The sequence below is a fragment of the Rhinolophus ferrumequinum genome, chromosome 9, assembly GCF_004115265.2.
Source record: "Rhinolophus ferrumequinum isolate MPI-CBG mRhiFer1 chromosome 9, mRhiFer1_v1.p, whole genome shotgun sequence".
Taxonomy (NCBI): domain Eukaryota; kingdom Metazoa; phylum Chordata; class Mammalia; order Chiroptera; family Rhinolophidae; genus Rhinolophus; species Rhinolophus ferrumequinum.
Genome location: NC_046292.1, coordinates 23211997 through 23234368, shown reverse-complemented (window position 1 = coordinate 23234368; position 22372 = coordinate 23211997). Strand labels below are relative to the sequence as shown.

General features: G+C 45.9%; 1 protein-coding gene across 1 annotated transcript in view; it reads left to right on the top strand.

Moving 5' to 3' along the window:
- Nucleotides 1-22372, top strand: part of CSMD2 (CUB and Sushi multiple domains 2) — a 579918-nt gene that overhangs the window by 342292 nt on the left and 215254 nt on the right. The window contains exon 13 of the mRNA XM_033115124.1: nucleotides 1771-1953. Within this exon, the coding sequence (XP_032971015.1) occupies nucleotides 1771-1953 (183 nt within the window). The remainder of the gene's footprint in view (nucleotides 1-1770; nucleotides 1954-22372) is intronic.

Here is a 22372-nt window from a genome sequence, read left to right as displayed (position 1 = left end):
CATCCTGGGCAGTAGGATCCAGCTCTGTCATTAAACACTGGGTAACTGTCACCAGGTCTCAGAATGCCTGCAGGGGCAGGCTGTGCCAGGGTCTTGCATCCCAGAGAGAGCGTGGTCGGGGATACCTGGAAGAAGGGGGGCCTTGCTGCTTGCATCTCCAGGTTCACTCGCCGCAGGGGCCCCTTCTTCCTTTCCTTTGGATACCCTGGAGCTCTGGGCCCTAGAGAAAAGGGGCCCCCTGCCCAGGAATGCTTCAGGACAGACCCTCCCCCAGTGCTGGATGAGGAAAGCCAGCTTCAGAGGAGGGCTCGGTGTGCTTTCTGCAGCCCCACCTTCCAAGTTTGAGTTAGGTGTGTGTGCAGAGGGTGAGGCCCAGGGGACGAGAGGTGGGTGAGCTAATCTGTACTAGAGACCTTAGACCTGGCAGTGGCATGGTCGCACAGACCCGCCTTCCCCCCGACACCGAGGACCTGAGATGTTTGACTTAGATCACACCACACAGTGCCAGCGATAGCATGTGTGGTTCTGCCGGCTCTCAGCAGAGGGCTGGAGGCGTCCGTTTGGAGTGAACAGGAATGTGACAGTCAAGTACCTGTTCCCACAGGTTAGCCTGATGAGCCCACAGAAGCCCAACAGCTGTGGTAAGAAAGCTTTTGCAGAATGATTTCTGTTAGGTCACACATGGCAACTTTGGGGACTATGGCTCCTGACAGCCCATAATGGTCTACAGAAAAGCCAGGGTCCCTCTGCCTGACAAGCCTGGGAAGGTGTCCAAAAAACGTCCCAGTACTCCAGTGTATTCTCTCCCAAATCATAGGACACTTACAGTCCTCACCTCAGCATCTGTCACTTCATTCATTATTCCCTGTCTTTCCCACAGGGCACCTCCTTCCCTGGGAACAGGGCTCCTCCTCCCCTCCCGCCCCTCGTACCCCTCTCCCCTCCTTTACCCTCACCTCTCGCAGCACCAAACCCAAGGCTGGTGGGAGTGGGCGTGACTCTGGAGGAAACTCGCGCTTCGGCCAGGACAGATGCCTTTCCTGAAGCATCTGCGTCCTGATTGACTCTCCCATGGGTCAGCCAGCTGTCATGCCCTCCGAGTCCAGGCCCCAGAGCTGCCTCAGGGAACCCACTGTGTCTGACTCGCCACTGTTGAATCAAATGAACTTAAAAGCATACCTAATGAGTCATTTGTTTCATTTTACCTGCTACCATCTCAAATTGAATTAAGAAAAGAAAAAATACCCTCCCAGAAGTGTTTCCATATCAGAAAGCAGCGAATATTGATTCTCCCTTAACCTCTGGTTCGGGGAAAGGCAGGCAGCAAAGTTTCAGCCTCCTTCTCGTCTTGTGCTTGCCTTTGCTGCTCAGGAATGGACTGCACTTAAGGTCTATCAAGTGGCATTAGTAATTTGAATGCACAGTCAAGTTCAGTACAAAAGTCCCTCAAACTTTGGAACTCGTTAGTAGCTGGGACAGGTATCCCACAAAGAATGTAGACCCAGCTTCCCACAATGAGACTATCCAAGCACCTAGAACGCCTGGGTGGACACAGAGCCTCAGGCATTTTGTAGCTGGAAGGCCCATTGCACCTAGGATGCTGTGTTTACACCGGACATTCATGATTTCTCATTAGAGATCCTACCTGCGTCACTCTGAGCACTGACTCTTCATGGCAGAGGAGCTGCAGAGCATGTCATATGGGCATCCAGCTCCACAAGAGGAATTAGTCACCTTTTGTCTCTGTGTTCTCGTCTTCCTGTCTTTCAGAGATCGAGCAGGGCAGCTGCGGGGATCCTGGCGTACCCGCCTATGGCCGCAGAGAAGGCTCCCGCTTTCGCCACGGTGATACACTCAAGTTTGAGTGCCAGCCTGCCTTTGAGCTGGTGGGGCAGAAGGCAATCACGTGCCAAAAGAATAACCAGTGGTCGGCTACGAAGCCAGGCTGCGTGTGTAAGTGAGCGGGGAGGAGGCCACTTCGGGGTGTCCACCAAGAGGCAGGGGGCCCATTCCCTAGCTAATCCAGGGGCCCCACGCTTGGGAACCTTGCAGATCATAACAACAGTGTCACTCTGGTTGGTTTCTTCTATTCTTCACAACGTTGCTGGTCGGGTCCTCACGTCGGGCAGTAATGTAGACTAGCATGAGAATGATTGCTCTTGACATTGGGGAACCTTCTTCAATGCCGTCTTACCCTCCCTGGTGCTGCTGGAGAGCAAGGTCGAGGCCACTGAGGCTTGGTGCACCCAGCTCCGACCCAGGCGTCTCCTCCTCACCCATGTTGCCGCCAGTGCCAGGCAGCCAAGCCAGAGTGGAGAGGACTGGCGAGTTGGTCAGATTGTAGACTCTGTACCCGCCTCTGGCTACTGTGGGAAATCACGGCCTTGCTCACAGAGGGATGAGGATCGAGCTGTCTTTGGATTGGTGATCTTTTGGAGAAAGGGTTGGAGTCAAGTGCTCTGTCTACAGAGATGAAAAGGACGTTCCTTCTTCCTTCCTCGTAGGTGGTGTGGCCATTCTTTTGGCGCAGATAGTACTTGAAGTCCAGGGTCCCAGTGGGTTTGGCAAGCATGAGGGGGTCTGTGTGTGGCTAAGGGTGGAACAGGCTCGGTCTCTGTTGAGAAGTCAAAGGTGCCAGCTTCTCTGGGCTATCACTTTCCTTCTCCCAGCCCTCACCACCCAACCTTCTCCATCTCTTTCAATCTGCTTCTCTGAGGGAAGGGCCGACAGCCTGACCCTCTGCTCCTGTCGCCCACCTCAGCGGGCTTCTCGGGGCCTCTGAGTGCTGACTACTAGAGAACGGTAGCCCCTTGGGGCTGAGGGGGGAATAACCTGGGACATCAGTGTTGACTGAGAGTTCGGTGTATGAGTTGGTGAGTTGGGTCACATCACAGTGATTATACTTTTCAAACAAAAAAAAAATCACTTTGTTTGGTTTGACAAAGCATTTTTGATGACTTGTGAGTTTATGTAAAAATTCTTGCAGAGGTTTAAAGATCAAATCGCTCTTAGATACACATTAAACAAATCACCCTTATTGAAAACAATACACTTTCAGGAAATCTGCCCATCTCTGCGGTCTGACGTGGCTAGAATGTAGTGCCTGACAGCGTTAGCCTTGTAGCACACAGGGCTCCAAAGGGCCCAGAAGGGGCAGAGGGGTTAGCAGGCAGCAGTTCAGGGAAAGCAGGAACAAAGGGTCTGACAGTTGTAGAGACTGAGCCCAGGCAGGAGCAGGTGGGTGGAGTGGAGCTCTGCAGGGCAGGTTGGAGGCAGCACCTCAGAAAGTAGTGGTGCAGGCTGTGAGAGCCTCAGGTACCACAGGGGCGTCATCTCTGAAATCCATCTACACAAAACAAGGCAGGGAGAACTGGAAAGGGCTGGGCCTCTGGGGCAGAGAGCTGGTGGGAATGAAGTGGGTAGCAGAACCGTCAGCTATTTCGGAGCAGGATAAAGTTCCCTGCCCCACAAACAGAATGCTACCTTGGGGGGCTGTCCCTCACGTCCTCCCGGAATTTGCCTGACCCTTTGGCTGTTAGGAGTCGTTTTAGGAGACCTTTCTAGAACCTTCAGTAAGAGCAGAGGACCATGAAGTGCTGCTGGCAGCCTCCAGCGAGCTGGGCACTGCTAACAAACAGTTGAGAGCTGTCCTGGCACATACCGAGCAATGTTCTCTGTGGTTTAAAATAAGGAAGAGGAGCCTGGGTCTCATGGATGAGGGTCCTCGGGCTGGGGGTGGCGGCATGGCATTTCTTCTTCTGGATGATTGTGGCATACACAGGGGTAGCGTCCCCAAGGCACTCCCCTCACTCAGGGTTTTCTGGTCATTTGGATGTCACAGAACCCAGCTTGAGTCTCAGGGATGCTGGCTTCGGTGGAGGAGGCCAGAGAGCGCCAGCTGGCCCCGTGCCTTTGCACCACATAGCAAGGTCGCCTTTGTATTTCATGAAGGTGAGCGGACGCCATCTGTCAGCTCTCTGCTGATACCCAGCCCCTCAGCCAACGCTGTTACAGGCTCTAGGCTTTGCCCTCAGGGAGCTCACAGTCTAATGGGGGGTAAGAGGTGGTGATAAGAAAATCTCGGGGCACTGCGGAGACTTCAGAGATGCGTTTCTCTGTCCTAGGTCAGGTTCACAACTGTGGCCAGCACATCTACTGTCTGGATTTGGCTTTACTAATCCACCCCAGAGGGTAGCGCTCCATTCTGGCTCCCCAAATCCTAAGCCTCTCTGATCATATTTACAGAAAAGATAACTGCGACATGAACCGCTCTCACATTTTCCACAGTATAAATGCTTGGATAGCCCTTCCTAAAGTAGCTCACTTACACAGCAGGTCACACTGTGATTGCGGGATAATGTTCAGTGTTGGTGGTCGGCTCCTGACCCCAGCTCAAATATATTGTAGTGGGTGGGCAACAGAAAAGGGACAACATCTATAAGCATCTGTCAAAATACAGACTATACAGTCACCCTCTATGTTTTATCAAGTGGCCATATGTAAATACAAAACCACATCTAGCAAAAGTCAGCTTAAGTGTCCTAAATTTTACCACACATTAGTCACAATAAATATTAATGCAGTACTTATCAAACAATACCGTTCTTTTCTTCTGAGAATTAAAAAGGGGGTTGGGGAAATATTTTGATGGCTCAAATTTCTTTGAACAGTTGTCCAAAAAAGTGCAAAGCCGCGCGTTGCTCTTCTCTTGAAACATTTTCTTCAAAACAACTCCTTACCGGGGAATTGCCCGCTGAGACTACACAAATACACTCTTTCCTTCATGTTTCAAAACATGTTCAGTAGCCAGCAGAGACTTCAGAATCATTTTGCTGGCTTTTGAGCTGCCCTCATAGTAGTAGACGCTTCATAGATGGCCTTTTTTCATCTAGGTTTTAAAGAAGATGGTGTTTCTCACAGCGAAAAGTGTTTTGAAAGAAAAGGTGGAACAGGCTTCTCTCCTCTTACTCTTTTCCTCTTTGGTTAATTCACATCTCCAGGGATCACTGCTCACAGCCAGTTGGAAGTAGGACCACTTTCCATCCATTCAGCAGTATTCACTGAATGGCTACCCTGTGCCAAGCACCCTGCCGAGGAAATGTGCTTGGCTTGGTGTCCTGGGGAGGACTCTCTGGCCAGGTGGCACATATTCTTCACCTTCCCAGAAGCTCTGACACTTCACCCCCTTCCAGCAAAAGAATAGAGAGCCTTTCCTGTACAACCAGGTCCAGTGATTCCCCCACAACAAGAGATGCCATGAGGAAGATACAAGTAACTCTGATGGGGGTTTGTGCAATCCTTGATGCTTTGTTGACAGGCTAGCAGAATGCTTCACACTTCCTAAGGAAGCCGGGAAACCAATTATCAGTCCATTAACAGCCGCTTTCCAAAGAAGTTTCAAAACAGCCTTCACCAGAGCTATAGGCAAGGCAGTGCAGATGCAAGCTTGCCTTCGCCATTTTGTGAGCCGCCACAAGAAGGTGTGAATCCTAATTGCTCGGTCCCTAATGCACGTGGCATATGTGTGAAATGTGAAGGCAGGGCCTCCTGGGATGCATACAGAGAAAGTTACAAATCAGCAGCTGAGCCTTGAGAGACCAAGAGAGGGAGAAGTGTGTCCTGGGGCGCTCACAGAAAGTGTCACAGAGGATACAGGGCTTGAGCTGGGCCTTGAAGAGTTGGGAGGTAGAGGAGGGTGTTCCACACAGGGGTGCTGTGGGAAATGGTCCTCGGCTAGTATCCTCCCGACCCTTCCTCCCTCACTTCTTCCCCAGCACCCCCTTCTGGGTACACGCACACATTGCTGGGCAAAGGAGCAGATTGGGTCAGAGGGTCATCGGGATTCTCAACACTACTGACATTTTGGACCAGGTCATTCTTTTTGTGGGGGGGAAGCCTTGTGTCTTGTAGGATGTTTTAGCAGCATTCCTGCCTTTTACCCACTAGAAGATAGTAACACACACACACACACACACACACACACACACACACACACACTCACTCACTCCTCTGCCTGTTGGGACAATCAGAAATGTCACCAGACATTGCCAAATGCCCCCCCAAGGGGAGGGGGGGAAACACCCAAGACTGAGTGGTCTAGGATAATTGAGTCTTGTCAGATTCTAAATAAGAAGAAGTCTGGGTATGTGCATGTTAAGTGGAACTACCACGAAACTGGAGGGTCAGTGGAGTTAAGGCCATGAGAAAGCGTGGGGCGAGGGAGGACGCCGGTATTTATTCATCGTTTTATGTCACACTCTTCCCTGCAACTTTATGGAATATTTATTCTCTCGTTTTACAGATGAAAACAAAGTTCAAGGAGACCAGGTGTGTAGCTCAGGGGTTCTAGAACCATTAGGTGATGGGCTGGAATTTGACCTGTTAATGGACAGACCAGGCTCCCGCTCCAAACCCTACACTCCCTCCATGGCATCCGACTTCCAGAGTCCAAGGGGTTGTCTGCAGCAGGAAGGACACGGAAGCCTTAGGACAGAAACACTAAGCCAACTGTTGGCTGAATGACTCCCATGAAGCAACAGAGACTGGCAAGGGTTTAATTCATGAAGGCTAGATCCGTGACCTTTGTTGGAACTATACCAGTGTTGTATACCAACGAGCAACGTACCGGTGTTGGAGCCTTTTCCTAATCTTTACTTTTTCTCATTCCTTCTACTCATCCACTCAGTGATCCATCTTTGATTTATTGAGCACCTACTATGTACAAAGTCAACTGTGAGATTCTAAACTATGGGGCCTCTGGGGGATGATCCTGCTCAGGTTAAACAGGACGGTTTCTTGGTGTCAAGTCCAATATAATGTGACAACTCTTATTTCAAGGAGTATCTGGAGCTAAAGGGCCAATACCCAACACAGGCTGTTGGGACATGCTATTATTACAAAGCTTAAATAAGTTTAAAGGGTTAATAAATAAAATACTCCTAATTTCACTTCCTTGAACCAGAACCAGTTTCAAAGTGGGCCACCTTTGTTGAATTCTTACCCATGTACACACACGTTTCATGTGGTTTTCATCTCGTATTCTGTGTATTCCAGTTCACGTTCCGTTGCATGTCTTGCCGTGTTACCACCGGTGCTCCACAGTCATGATCCGTAATATCTGCGGAAGATTCCGTCTAGTGACTGGCTCATAACTGAGTGAACAAATTACGTTGAATTATATAAGGCTGTACTGACCATGCTCATGGATATGGCTGGGGTTTTTTTCCTTCTCGTGAATTATTTCCTTAAGATACATTTTCGGGAGTGAGGTTGTTGGGTCAGGGTATGAACATTTTTATAACTCTTGGTGTGTGTACTTTTATATTACCCTTCCCCCAGTGTTGTGCCATTTCATTATGCCAATAGCAAAAGTTCTAAGGTTAAGAGTAAGCTTCCCATAATGTGTGTTCTTTCCATCCCCTTCAGAAATATGGCATATTTCTCTTTTAGACTCGTCTGCTTTCTAAATATAGCAACTTGGTGCTTTTCTTCATAGCGGTCGCATATATCACTTGTAACCTTGATCAGCTGTTTCTGTATTGTGGATAGAAACTCTTTGTGGTCCTTGCTGTCTATCGCCAAACCTCAGGTATTTGGGTGGCCTTTTAAAAATTGCTAATTTAATAGGTATAAGTTGAGTCTTTCCCTACAGCACACCCTGTCGACTTCTGCAAAGTGCCAAATGTTACAATCAGTGCCACAAAGCCAGAGATGACCTGGGCCTAGTCCTTCACCTCAAAGAGCTCGCTCTAACGTAAAGACAGATATAATTATGTAAATGAAAGTGGGCTTTTGTGGTTCAACATTGAGTTTTTCACCCAGAAAGCACTAGTGATGCAGATGCGTTTAGGATGACCCCCGTGAAGGTTTGTTCTTTTATTTAACACATGCTCACTGAATGTGGGCGAGGCGACAGCCCCTTTTCTCGTAGACCATAGACATATGTCATCATTGTTAGAATAGTTGGGCCTGAAAGATGAGACGACAGATTTGGGGCGCTGGTGAAAAAAGAGACATCCGAGTGGCAGTACTGGGTTCTGAGAAGCCAAGGGGTTTGTGTCTGTGCAAAAGGGGGGTGTCCATTGGCTATATTGATGCACACATACACACATGCACGCGTGTGTACACACACACGTGCACTGCCAGTCTGGGTAATTGGTTTGCAGTGGGTCCTAGAAGAGTTGGCTGCTGCCAAATGTATGTGAGGGAGAGAAGGGAGGTGGGGTCCGTGGAAGTAGGATCTGGAGAGAGACCCCTGGGTACCCATGCACCAGACATATGTCCCTGTTGGAGCGAGAAGTATGAAAGGGATGTCAGGATTTCCATCATAGGACCCTGCACAGAAACTCCAGTCCTGCCCCTTCTCCAGCCATCCTGGGTCCAGCCCTGTCCGGCAAGGTCATGGGTCATTTGCTATTTGCAATCCCTGTGTAACAACTGTCTGTACCAACATGTCTCTATGAGAGTGTTGTGTTGGCATTTTCTTTTCCAACTAGGAGGCGTTCTTCCTATATTGTCAATAGAAATTCTTTGTGATATTTGATACACATATTTTCCCAATCTCTTGTTTTCCATTTTTTTGTTTTTTGCTATTTTGCATTATACAGTTTTACGTTTTTACATAGACACATCTCTCAATATTTTTGACTTCTTTTCAAAGCTGACAAAGTTATCATTCTGCCACAGATCTGAGAAACAGTTTGTTCTGTTTTTGGTTTTTTCTCGGTAATTTAATTTTTAAAAAATATAATTTCTTAATCCATCTGGAGTTTATTTAGATGAATGTATGATATTGTGCAAACTATTATGCGGTTTTCCAACACAGTTTATTAAGTAATTCACTTCCCTTTTAATTTGAGGGAAATGAATTGTTTTATCACATACTGAATCCTCAAATGTAGTTAAGTCTATTTCTTGAGTCACCACTTTGTTCTGCTGCTCTATTTCTATCTTAGCACTCACAGTGAATAATTTTAATTGTTGTTTTATAATATGTTCTAATATCTGGAAAAGCTGGAAACTACTCCTTCCTCCCTTAATTATTTTCTCTTTCAGAACATTCATTGTTATTCTCATCTGTTTGTTGTTCAAGATTAATTTTAGAATCATTTTGTAAGAGTAAAAAAAAAATCCTATTGGGATTTTGTATGTGCGGTCCTATTAAACTATAAATTAACTTGAGAAAATAGGCATTTTATAATACACAGCCTGACCATCCAGAAACATGGCGTGTCACTCTTTTTGTTCATCTACTTTCATTTTTCTAAATATAACAACTTTGTAGTGTTCTTCACATAGATCACATACACCACTTGCTACCTTTATTTTTAAATAGGCAGGTACTTTTTTCACTCCCCTCTCACCGCGACCTCAATGCCCTGTGCACAAGTGAAGTATGTCCCGTTTTCTCTCCTCCCTGTGGTCGAACCCTGGTATTCCCTGTAAAAATATAATCCCAGATTTTCCAGGACAAGTGCAATTTCGAGCCGCCTTTCCTTTGGCCCAGAAAATACGATCACAATAGCTAGAGTCCTTGGAAATTGCCTTTTTTAAATATTCAGAGCCAGAATTGGGATCAGCAGAGGTTTGAAAGCTTCAGCCTCAGTGGAGGTATAAGGATCCTGGGAGCTGCTTGTGATCAGGGGCCGCAGAAAGGGCTGTGGGAGCTTCCTCTGCTGATGTGATGTTCTCATTTTTCTAAGCTTCCTTAAAGGTCCCATTAACCCACAGGTGGCCCCAGGAAAGAAGCAGGGCACCTGGGCATGGCTTTGATCCACATTTATGTTTCAGGCCAATTGCTGGAACTTGAAAGGCAGCATGTGTGTTTCCAGGACCCCCTTCCTCTGTTAACCAGTTCTCGTGAACCTGGACATTGAAGACCTGTGGTTTTACTGTGCTAGTTTTGTGCAGAGCTGGAGAGGGGGCAGGGCACCTGTTCTGTAGAAGGACCTCCAGTGATGGAGAGGGTTCGTCTCCTTGAGCAGAAAGCCTGTGGTGGAGACCTGCAGGTGGAGAGGCTGTGATTCTTCCTGCACTGGGGAATGGGCAGTGCAGTCATGGCTGGGAAGCTTGCCGGACCACACGGGAAGCCTGGGAAGGGTAAGAAATGCTGACTCAGCATATCTGGGATGAGGCCCAGGAACTATACCTCTAAAACATTCCTAGGCCATCTAGGTGCTATGCCACATTTGTGAACCACTAATATGGAATACCTATTGTGTGTCCATTGCTTGTAGGGGAGTTTTGGCTCATTCCTGAGGCATTTGGTCCCCTGACAAGATGGCAGCCCCTGGAGGCACGGGGCTGTGACACATGTGGTGATGTGTTATTGCCATGAGGCTGGCCAGGCTGAGGCTGCCATGACTCGGTTGTTAAGATGGCAGTGGCCTTCTGGGGCCCAAGCAGTGTTAACCTCCATGATGATATCCCTGCGAGGCCTGGGGTGCAAGGTCTTGGACTCTGACATCATAACTGGATGTTGTAATTGCCTGCCTCTCATTCATTTGAATGCAGCAAAATGCAGAGGGGAGGGGCTGCTGCACACTGGGCACCATGCTTAGCACTGGGAGAGTATCAGGCATGACTCTAACATGGTTCTTGCCCTCCAAGACATCATAGTCGAGTGAGTGTGAGAAGCACATGCTTTCATTACAAAGCAGTCTTTGAATTATTGCAGTGATAGATGTGGCCACAAAGTGCTACCAGAATGTGAGGAAGAAAAACGGATTCCAACTGGAAGGCTCAGGTTTCTCAGAGGATTGTAGCACAGGCAAAATTTCAACCCAGTCCAACACAGGAATCTGTGCAGAAAAGCTGTGAACACAGTTTAGCACAGCAGCCAGTTCAAAGGCTGTGTTCCTTCAGCTAAGTGTCCTGGTCCAAGGCTTCTTGGGACCATAGGTACCTGGGTGGAATGGGGGCTGGAAAAACTGACCAAGCTTTAGGGATCTAATCCTGGGCTGTGACTTCTGCTTGTGGGGGAGTGGAATATATCTGCCATTCTCACTTCAGCTTTCACCTTTGGAATTGGAACGAACAAGTTCTTTCCTCTCTGTAAAATTTTCAAAGCCGTGTGTATGCCAAGTGTGTTCCTGTGGCTTGAACACAGACTGTGCCTTCTCCACCGTGCTCTGTCGTGTCTGACTCAGAGAGCGATCGAGGGGACACAGAGTTGCACTAACCAGGATCTGTTGTCACGGCTGCTGGCTCAGGAGCTGGGGCTTGGAGCTCTACCAGTACCCCTCCCCCATTCTGTGAGCCTCTGGGCGAATTTGTCATCTCTCTTGGTCACAGTACACCTCCATCAGTGGGATGCTGTGGGTTCCTTGGGCTCTGTGGTTCCTGGGGAAGGCAGCGCTCGCCTTTTCTAGGGCTTGGCTTCCTAGGAGAGCCTGGGGCTACACCTCTTTAGCTTATGGCTCTTCCTCCGGTCTCTATATACAAAGACGATTTTTGTGGGGGGCTCAGGAAATGGACTCAGGAACTGGGCTGCTGCCCTAGGCTACCTAGTTAACTTCTGTCTTGCTCTGGGAGTGAGGTAAGGCTTCCCCATGGTCTTGAAGGTAGCTCTCTCAGGCTAACTACAAACTCCCTTGGATCTTTGTGGATTTTTCTGGAAGGAAATCCACACATACTTCCTCATTCTCATGGTGAGCAGCCACTAGGTGCTTGTTTCTAGCCTTCAGTGGCTGGTGGTCTGAGGTATGAGTGGGCTTGAGGTGACCACGGCCGTGGCTGGCTCTAGAAGCCCTGCGTGAAGAGGGTCTGCTGAAACAGCCGTAGAGGAGATGGTGAGGCTCTCTGACACCTGCCCATCCGGGGCTCAGGTGAAGAGGACAGGCCCTGAGGGCCTCAAAGACCCAGTGGCCGGGACCTGCAGTCCTGGGAGCACCTTCTGAGCTGTTGGAGATGGAGTCCATTCTCTTTCTTGAATTCCCCTGGGTTAATGGGATGGCCCTGGGGCTACATCATGACAACATACTTTCCTCCCCAGCTAATTCCTGGGTCTGGCTGACCGGGTTAATAAGGACAGCTGAACGCTCACCCCTCAGGGGGCACAGGCTGACTGAGGTCTGCCCCTGTGGCCAGGAGAGAACCCTGTGACTGTCCCTTGGGGACCCTGGGGCTGGCCATGGGCAGCTGTGGGACCTCGCAGCAGTGAGAAGCACTGTTGAGTCGCTGTGCGTGGCTCGTGGAAAGATGGGCAACCATTATTCACCCCACATGGCACAGCTCGTCAGAATCCCAGATGAAACTCAAGAGCTCGAGGTAGCCCCTTGCAGCTGACAGACACGTCTCCTTCCATAAGCTGGTCTTCCCACAGAAGGTGGCACCATGTATTAGTTAGCAACCGAGCGGTCAGTCACTCCTGCAAATGAGGACTTCAGTCAGGATCTTCTGGATTTGGAGTTACACACTTGTTCATGGAGGAGAAGAGGGACTGGGGAGCAGAGAACTCCTGTTGGTCTGGAGTCTCGCTTGGCTGAGGCATGGGCGGTGCTGGGGGAGAGGGGAGGGGACACCGCTCTGTGCCTCCGTAGGCTCGTTGAGACCAGGAGGTACCAGGAGTGCAGAGCAGACTTTCTTCATGCTTCGTTCCGTAAGGTACCAGACCTGCTCTGGGAGCTGGTGACACTCTCAGAGAACATGAGAACTCAGTTTAGAGCTTGGATTTGGCCAGGACTTTGGAGCAGGTCTGAAGAGGTCCAAGGGCTGGGCTATGCATCGGGAATAATTTAGGTGGGCATTATCCCAGAGGTGTGGCAAAAACCGATCACGGCTGGAGGGTAACTTCAGGCAGTGCTCGTTCCCAGAGGTTGGACAGGGGATGGCATTCAGCTGATAAGCAGTCAGTTTATACTAATAACATGGCCAGCCTCAAGGGGGTACAGGGACCAGCGTAGGAAGCGAGAACTTAGCAACGGTCAGACCCCCACCAGTGAGCTTCGGTTTAAGATTCCTGCGGCAGAAGAGGATTAGTTTGTGAATAAGGAGCTTGAGGCAGAAGCTCCTCCCTCAGAATAAAGGATACTTTTGAGGAAGGGAAATAAAAGGACCATGAGTGGGGGTGACCATACCTCACTGTTTCCTTAGGACAATCCCAGTTTTCATCTTTTGTGCTAAGGTAATTATTCGTAGTACCATCTTTCATTCTCGTAAGTGTCCCAATTTAGGCACTATATTAAGTGGTCACCCTAACTATGACCCCACATACGTTATGTGCCAAGAAAGGGACTGGGCCTCAGCCGAGGGCTTTGGGCGCTGAGGGTCACCTCTGAGCAAGAGCTCCATGAGGCTGTACATGATTGACAGCTTCCGACCTCTCCCGTCGTCCCGTGCCACTCCCCCCTCACCTACGCTGCCCAGACACACTGGCCCTCTTTTTCACAGCCTCAGACACTCTAAACTCTTTCCCACCTCAATGCCTTTGCACTTGCAGTTCACCATATTGGAAGGTTCCTCAGGAGGCTGGATCCTTCTCATTGCCCCTAAAACTGTCACCTCCCCAGTCAGGCTTTCTCTAACAACCTTTTCCCAAAGAGCAATCCTTCACTTTCTGATTTCTTCATATCCCCTTTCATAAGCAGAACGTCTTATTTTTGCTTTGGCATCAGCAGTCCAAAAATCTCAACAGATTGCAACAACAAATATTTATTTCTCGCTCGCATCCCATAAGGGCTGTAGGTCAGTTACATCTCAGCAGGGCTCAGCTGCACTCTACACAGCCTTTCGTTCTGGGACCCAGGGTGAAGAGTTGTAGCCAAGGGTAGCTTAGGCACTGTCTGAGTCTGTTTGGGCAAAATACCACAGACTGGGTAGCTTATAAACAACACAAGTTCTGGAAGCTGGAAGTCTGAAATCCGGGTGCCAGCATGGCTGGGTAAGGGCCTCCTTCCAATATGCAGACTTTTCCCTGTATCCTGTCATGGCAGAAGGGGCCTAGGGATCTCACTTTTATAAGGCACTATCAAATTCCTGAGGGTTCCACCCTGATGACTGAAGTAACTCCCAAAGCTCTCCCCTACTAATGCTGTCTCCTTTGAGGATTACGATTTTAACATACGCACTTTGGGTGGGTACAAACAGTCAGGCCATAGCAGGCACTGAGTGGGACGAGCCTGGTGTACAGACTCTATGACTGCAGCTAGGAAGGATAAATGAGGGCGGGAGGGACCCACGCCACTCAACAGAAATGATGCTCAACAGAGTTTTCTAGATGGACAGGAGAAAAGAACATTCTAGAAAGACAAAATAGCCTGGCCAAGACATGGGTTTACCCTTGCACATGGGTAGAGCTATAAGTAGTCTAATGTGGCTGGAATGTAGAGGACAGTAGGAGATGGAAAAATAAAGATAAAAGAGATTATCAAGGGCCGTAGGTCTTTGAGGGTCCTTTGTGCCCTTGTGAGGGGTTTGGGCTTTATCCTTTGTGCAATAGGGAGTCTTTAAAGAGTTCCAAGCAAGGATGTAACGTTATGATAATTTGTGGTTTACAAAACGGACTCTGAAGCCAATATTTTGGATGGATTCAAAAGGAGTGAGATTTAAAGCCAGGAAACCAGACAGATTATTGCAGTAGGAAGAGGGCCTCAACTTAATAGGCGTGTGATGAGGATGAGACGAGTCCCAGAGATAGTGAAGAGATAGAATCAACAGAAGTTAGTTGCTGATCGGATATGGGAGTGAGGGAGAAGGAGCTAATACATTTTGCCTAGGCAACTGGGTGTTGTCATTCGTGGAGATAAGGACTGAAGGAGGCTTAGGACAGTAGATGAAGTATTCCAGTTGGGATACGCATTCGAGGTGCCTGTGGAATCGCCAGTAGAGGTGTACATCAGTTTCATACCAAGTCTGGAACACGCAGGAGGGTCTGGGCTACTCACATGGATGTGGGAGGCTGTGGCATAACAGACGGGCGGCTGGGGGTGAGCAGAGGGCTGAGGGAAAGCCCGTAACTCGGCGATTGCAGGGCTGAATCCTTCACTGCTGCCAGGGAGCCTTCCAGATCTAGAATCTAAGAGAACCAGGTTTGGGGAAGAAGACAAGGAGTTCAGTTTGGGACATATTTAGTGTAATTGTTGTGATAAAATCCAGACTCATTGTCTAAAAGGCTTTGCCATCCGCTCCAATTCAGCTCTTGTTCCACGTGTTCAAGGTGAGCTCCACGGCTCACCTTGCTTCTGCCACTTGGGCCTCCCTCTGTCCTTCACATACACCCAGCTGATTGCCACCTCAGGGCCTTTGCACCTGCAGTTCCCTCCACCTGGACTGATCTTCCCTTAAACTGGCTGGTTCCTTGTCAGCAGGTCTCATCTTCAGACAGGCCATCTCTGACCCCCTTCTTGGGAGTAGGCTGTCCCACTCCAGTCATTCTTTTTCCCTTCGCCCTATGTTATATCCTTTGTCACTTCTTAGAATGTAAACTTCATGAGGCCTGAGCACTTGCTTATCTGTCTTGTTGGTTGCCATCCCATACCTAGAGCAGTGACTGGCACACAGCAGGTGTTCTATTAGTACGAGTACTTGCATTAGGTGGAGACATTTCAAAGACCATTGGATATATAGGTCTGGAGCTCGGAAAAAAGGTCTGTCCTGGAGGTGTACATATAGGAGTCGTGTGGGGCGGGGTGCTCTAGAGAGAATATGTAATGTAACAAGACGCCCCTGAAGGAGATCCTTTCAGGGTCATCTTCTTACATTGCAAAAGTCAGGTGGAAGGCTTTCAAATGACTGCAAGGGGGCAGCTAGAAAGACAGAACTCTGGAACACAGAGTGAAAGTGTTTCAGGAATGAGGAAGGGATCAGCTCTGTTGAATGCCCTGCTAATCTAACTCAGGACACCAGCACCCAAATAGTGCCTGTTTGGGTGGTGGGGATTGGACCCCCCCGAACATCCCCCCCAAAAAACGCAATGCGAAAACTGAAGCATAATCCACAGCTTTTGGATTGGATTACATCAAATATGCAATCCAATAATAGGACATAGTGTGCTTAGGAAATACGTAGCCGGCATTTTCCATTTATCCCCGATACTCCTTTTGGAATGTATATGAGTTTCTAGAAGGCATCCTCAGTGTTCTCCTCAAAGAGAAGCAAACCTTAACTTAATCTTATTTATAATAAGGATGAGCCCTTCTGAGTGACCCGTTTCACCCCTTGTGCATGTGATCTTGAGACCCTCACACAGCTTCCTCGGGCCCAGTGAAGTTAAAAGATAATTTCCACCAGCACCAGTGCCAGAGATGATGTTAAGATAATTCAATTGAAAATTGACATACACTGAGCTTCTGAGCAGAAAGAGGCGAAAGAAATTCAGGGGTGGGTTTGTAAAGCCTCTGCTTCCGGCTCAGCTATAGCATTAATCAGCAGAGCTGCCTCAGTTTACGCATCTGGAGACACACAATGAAGCAAGAACAATCTGATTGGGCCTCTCCTGCTTGGGTGAGCAGTGCTGGAGAAAATCACCCAACCAAGCAAATTGGAGCTGCTGCAAATTCATGGTCACTGGTCTCAGTCAAGCCTGCCACGGTGCCTAGCAATCCATCTGTGTTTCTCAAGTCAGTCTGTTCTCCTCTTCTCCGTGGAAGCTATCTCAAGCATTCTCCATTCTCCAGCCCCCTGTCCTCACCCTGCCCTTGAGAATGAGCTGTCTCCCACCCGGCAGGCAACATTTTCAACTTCCAAATACCAGAGACACTAAGCCTGCAGATAATCCCCATTCCCGTCCTTCCTCCGTCCTTCCCACCTTTCATAACAGAGACGCTCACTCGTCTCTCCCATCAAAAACCAACCCCTCTATAGGCTGTCCACCCCATTTAGGCTTTCGATCAGGGACCTTCAAGCATCTTTAAACTCACAGTAAGAAATGCAACGCAGTGCACACTCACACATGATTGCAACATACGATTCACAAACAGTGCTTAATCTTTACTTCTATACTATATACTCAGATGTTTTCCATTCTCTTCCTTTTGTTTTTGTTTTTCCTTTTTCCTTTTAGCATCCAGCTCGAGACCCACCACATCCCTTTCGTGACCAGTCACTAGTGGGCTGCAACCGACTGGTTCAACAAATTTGCGATAGCTTCTCCCTCACCTCCCACCCTCTCGGAACCTCACGCCTGATGTGATTCATCCTCCTTCTGCTGTCTCTTCAGCCTCTCCCCTCCGGCCCAGCCCTCCTACCAACACTTACACTTTCTCAGGTCTCTGATACCTTAGAAGTAAAGTCTTTCTTCACACCCCACTTCTCCTTGCTCACTCTCTAATACTCTTCTTGCACATCCGGACTTGTTTAGCAGGACGTCTTCCCTTGCCGTGTCTATTCCTCGCCTCCCGTCCGTTCTCACCTCGGTGTCCACCACACCTGGAAACTGCTCTCACCATGGTCACTAATGAGCCTCCTGTTGCTAAAACCCAGTGGGTTGTTTTCCGTCTTCATCGTACCCAGATGCTCAGCTGTATTTCAGAACAGATAGCCCTTCCTCCTTCTGGAAACCACTCCTGTTTTTCCTCCTCCCTCTTGGCTGCTTTGTCTCCATCTGCCCTGCCAGCTTCTCTCCATTCTCTTACAAGTTTCCATGTGGTGTTTTTGTCTTTGCCAACTCGATAGCTCTGTTGTTTGAAATTTTTGTTTCCTAATAAGACTGTACATTTCCCCCACATCTTTATAGACCAACTTTATTCTTTTTGAAGTCACCTCTTAATTTCCTTAGGCCATATTTCTATGTAGAGTATTATCTTTTTATGAAATTGTAGTTTGTTATATGTTAAACATAATAAATATTTAACTGTAATAACTTGCAGATACTTTTTCTCCATTTGTTCCTCACTATTTAGCTTTTATTTATGGTGATTTTTGAAATCCAAATGTTCTTCATGTCTGTACTTAAAAACATCATTCCCGTTATGATTTCTAACTTGGGAATAATGCTAAGGAAGTCGTCTCCCCACCTCTAAGATTATACACACATTCCTTGTATTTTCTTCTTCTACTTCTGTGGTATGCTGAGTGAGGTGTGGATCTAATTTTTCCACGACTGGTTAGCCATTTGTCCAAGCATCCTCTATTAATCAATCACCCTCTCCCCTGCTAATTTGAAAAGCCCTCTTCATCATAGACTAAGTTTTTAGATATCCGTGTCTGTTTCTGGACTTTCTTTTTTTATTCCATTGATCTCTCATTTGAAGCATACAATACAGATTTTGTTTTTACAGCTTTATGATATTTTTTAATATCTGAGTTGGCAGGCTCAGTTTCATTATATAGTTTGTTTATTGTTTTAGGGCTGAATTTGACTTGTTAGCACTTTGTATATAGGATGTTTTTTATACTGTAGGTGTGTCGGTGTGTGAGTATGTGGGTGTAAATACGTGTATAATACATACTATTAATATTTTATGGGAGTATTTGTATGAAGATTAATTTACATAGCATCACTATTATAGTTTAAAATTTTAAAGCTCTGGCCATGAAACTGCCAACTAAGTATTTTCCAGTTTCCTCGGGTTGTTTCTTCCTTCATACAATTTTGGTAATTCAAAATTTCTGGGGGATTCTCCATTTTTGCCAAGATTTCAAATTTATATATTATACATACTATTCTTTTATAATTGGCTTATCTCCTTAATTTTATTATCCTATCTGTTTCTATATCATCTGTCTTTTTAATTTCTTCAATAGACCAATGGATGTTTATCTTTTATTGGTCTCTTCAGTTATTTTCTTCTGCTTTTATCTTTACTAAATTTATTCTCCTTAATCTTTTTTAGTTGTTTTCTTTGTAACTTTTTGAGTTGAAACACTCATTTCACTTATTTCATTTCTTTATTATTTAATAATGAATAAGGCTATGAATTTGCTCTTAAATATGGCTTTGGCCTAGTATCATCATCATTATTCTAAGTAGTCTGTGTTGACAGCTTTTGTTTCTTCTTTGAACTCAAGAACTTATTTAGGAAAAGGTTTTATGAATTTTCAAGTGATTAGGATTTTCTGTATTATTTTATTATTGATTTCTAGTTTATTTGCACTGTGAACAGAAAATGTGTCCCAACAGTGTTTGCTTTGTGGAGGGATTTATGGAGAGTTCCTTGCAGCCTAATATAAAGTCCCTTTTTGTAGTATTTCATGGGTACTTATAAACAAGGTAATGTTTCTTGTTTGAATTTACAGAGTTTCGTATAACACATGGACACTTGTAGTATTTTACAGATCCTCTTTATTTACTTTTGACTTCAGATGAGTATTTTTTTCTGATTCTTATCTTTTTTAAAATAGTTCATTTTGTCTTTTACAGTACTTTGGGGCATAAAGTATCATAACTGTTATATCTTCATTTTGGAATGTGAGCATCATCCATTTTTTAAATATCACTTTTGGATTTTGTTTTGCTTCATCAGGTAAATTATCATCTTGAAAGCAGTGAATCTAGCAGTGACGAACGACACCAGAAAAAAAGACAGTAAAAGAAAGTTTTTCAACAAGCCCCTTTTATTTTCTACTCAAGATCATATTAAATAGTCTGATATTATGCACAATAATTATGCATCTATATTATTTTTGAGTTTTCCACCCAGTATTATTTTTCAAAAGGCTGAGCCATGTGAGAGCCCTCTGATTTAAAGGTTTATCCAAGATTAAGGTCCATTTGCACAACCTGGTAACTACTTCCAAAAGGGGAAGACACCTCATCTCCCTTTTTTAACCTGGGTGATTGATAGTGATGAGATCCAATCACAACCCTTTTTGTTTTCCTCATTTGTACACTGAGAAGCAAACTGTATTCTCTAACAAAAACATTCCAGTGTAACACGCAAACATAGTTTTCCAGAGCCAGTAAGATCAGACCTTTATAGGACAATGCACACTCCCTTTTCCTGGCCTTGTTGCAACAAGTCTCAGTTTTCTCTTGGCATAGAAGACCCAGCTTTGTAGGGCCACGTTCTTTTTCTATTAGGTCAGTTTTTCAGCTCTATCTCTTTCCAGGTGCAAGAAGACATGTTTCCTGGTAGCTATCTAGAGGACTCTTGGCCTGAAAAAAGGATCATCCAAGAGTTTGGTGTGATGTTAATATATCCAAGAGTCTGATATTAATATTAAAATCCTTCTTTTTGTAGTTTGCATTTGCCTCCACCAATAGTTCTCAAACCCTGGCTGCTGTACATTAGGATTACCCGGGAAGCTTTTAGAACCTACAATGGCCTGGCCATTGGTAAATTTTCACATTCTCCTACTGTGAAGTCTGAGCTATCTTGGCCCATTCACTTATTTTTGACTATTCTGAGTCACTTCGTTTAAGCCCTGTGTCTAGTCCCAAAGTGAGGGTTATTTTACCAGAATAGAGGAACCTGTATACATTTATTGTTATAAATGATTTTTGTCTTCTTTTTAGTGGCTTACTTTACATTTCCCCTTTTTATGCTTCCTTGTTATTTCTTTTGAATTCATTTTGTTTGTTTTTTGTTTGTTTGTTTGATAAATTGACCACTATGCTTTTTCCCTTTTGGTAATTTTGAAGATAACTTACTTATAATCTATTACTAATTATACATAACGGCTTTAAAGACATGCTTTAACCTCTATTTCTCAAATTAACCACAGAAACTATATAACAGAATTTCTTGCAAAATGAGGAAATTAGCGTATCTCCTTGCTCCCACGTTACTCTTTATATCAATATAAACTGCAATATTTTACCCTGGGGCTTAGGAAGGAGTGATATCTTATATCTTCTCTTCCAAAGAATAATTGTTATACTTGCATTCTGATTTATAACTATGTTTATAGGAATTATTTAGGTAATTTACTATATGGTTTATTTGTTGCCAGTATTTTTTTTTTCAATCCATAACCTTTCCATACTTGGGTTCTTAATTTTGATTCATCTCTCGGTTCTGTAGCAAGTATCTTCAAGTGGCTTTTTATGAGTGTCACGTGAATAATATATTTTTGAGGACTTTGATGTTGGGAGCTGTTATGTTTGTCATGAACAACTTGGCTAGGTCGTACTCTTTTCTATTCTAAATTATATAGGGACAAACCTGTACTGTGTGTAAGACAAATGCATTAAGGATCATGGCACAGTATTTTTCCCTCATTCCCAGAGCTGAAACAGGTAGCCACTTATTTTTATAGACTTTGGTCAATTCTGTTGGTTGAGTCTTGGAACGGGATGAGGACGTCAGGCACATCCCACATGTTCATGTCACCATCTTTTCATATGTCACCAACCATTAAATGCTCAGTGATTCATTCAGCAAATATTGATTGAGCACCTACAGCATGCCAGGCATTGTGGGAGCCATTAAGAATTCAGAGTAATCACACAAAATTTCTGCTCTCGTTGGAGTATATGCGTGTGTGTGTTGGGCAGAAAGAGGTAACCAAACAAGGGAACAAGATAATTTTAAAGAGTGATAAGTAGAGCTGCCATATATACCTGCTCAAAATGGTGTCCCTGGAGCCTTCCCACATGGCAACACTGGAAACGTGTATAAAGAAAAAGGAACAAAGGGATAGAGTGATGGAAGGAGGGTGGGGACTCACGGAATGTTAATTAAATTCTCCTCTGCAGCAAATCTATTTGTTCACCTGCTTACAGTACCGTGATGATTTTCCCTCTGAAACTTTAGCACTTTTCTTTGTCTTTAGTTTGCTATGATGTTGTTTTACTAATAGGCCGGCCATGTAATTTTTTCCCGCTTCTGTCTTCAAGGTAGTTGGCTCTGTGAAGTTACGATTCCTCATTATTTACATTATGCTCCCCGCTGGATGACCACAAAGGTGGAGATGGGATAGCTGTGTGAGGGTATCCACGTCCAGCCTAGAGCCCCCCAATTCCGTGTAGATGTAATGGTTGGAGTCAACAGATGTTATCTTTAGCAAGTTCTAAGAATACTCCCAAGGACTCCACTGTTAAACATGGGCCCAGTGTGTAGTACTAGCAGTACTGGGAGACAATTTGGAGGAGCAGCTAAGAGCTTGGCCCCCGGCGTCACATGGATTTTAATTTGCATGGATTTGCATCGATTTGTGTTTGCTGTTACCATTTACTGGCATCGCGACCCTGGCAAATTACTTAACCTCTGTGTGCCTCAGTGTCTTCATCTTTAAACGGGGTTAATGACAGTACCTACCTCATAGTGTTATCATGACCGTTAAATTGAGTCATTGATGAAAGTGCTTAGAACGGTGCTCACATTTAGCAAACCCCCAATAATGTATAATAATAATTATTAACTATCTTGTGCTGCCTGAAAGTTTTTTCATGTCCTTCTCTCCCCTTGGCTTAAATTCTTCCTACACTTATAAAATACAGAGATTATAAGGGATAATACTGAATATTGAATGTGTCTGGGGACCAGGTTCGTTG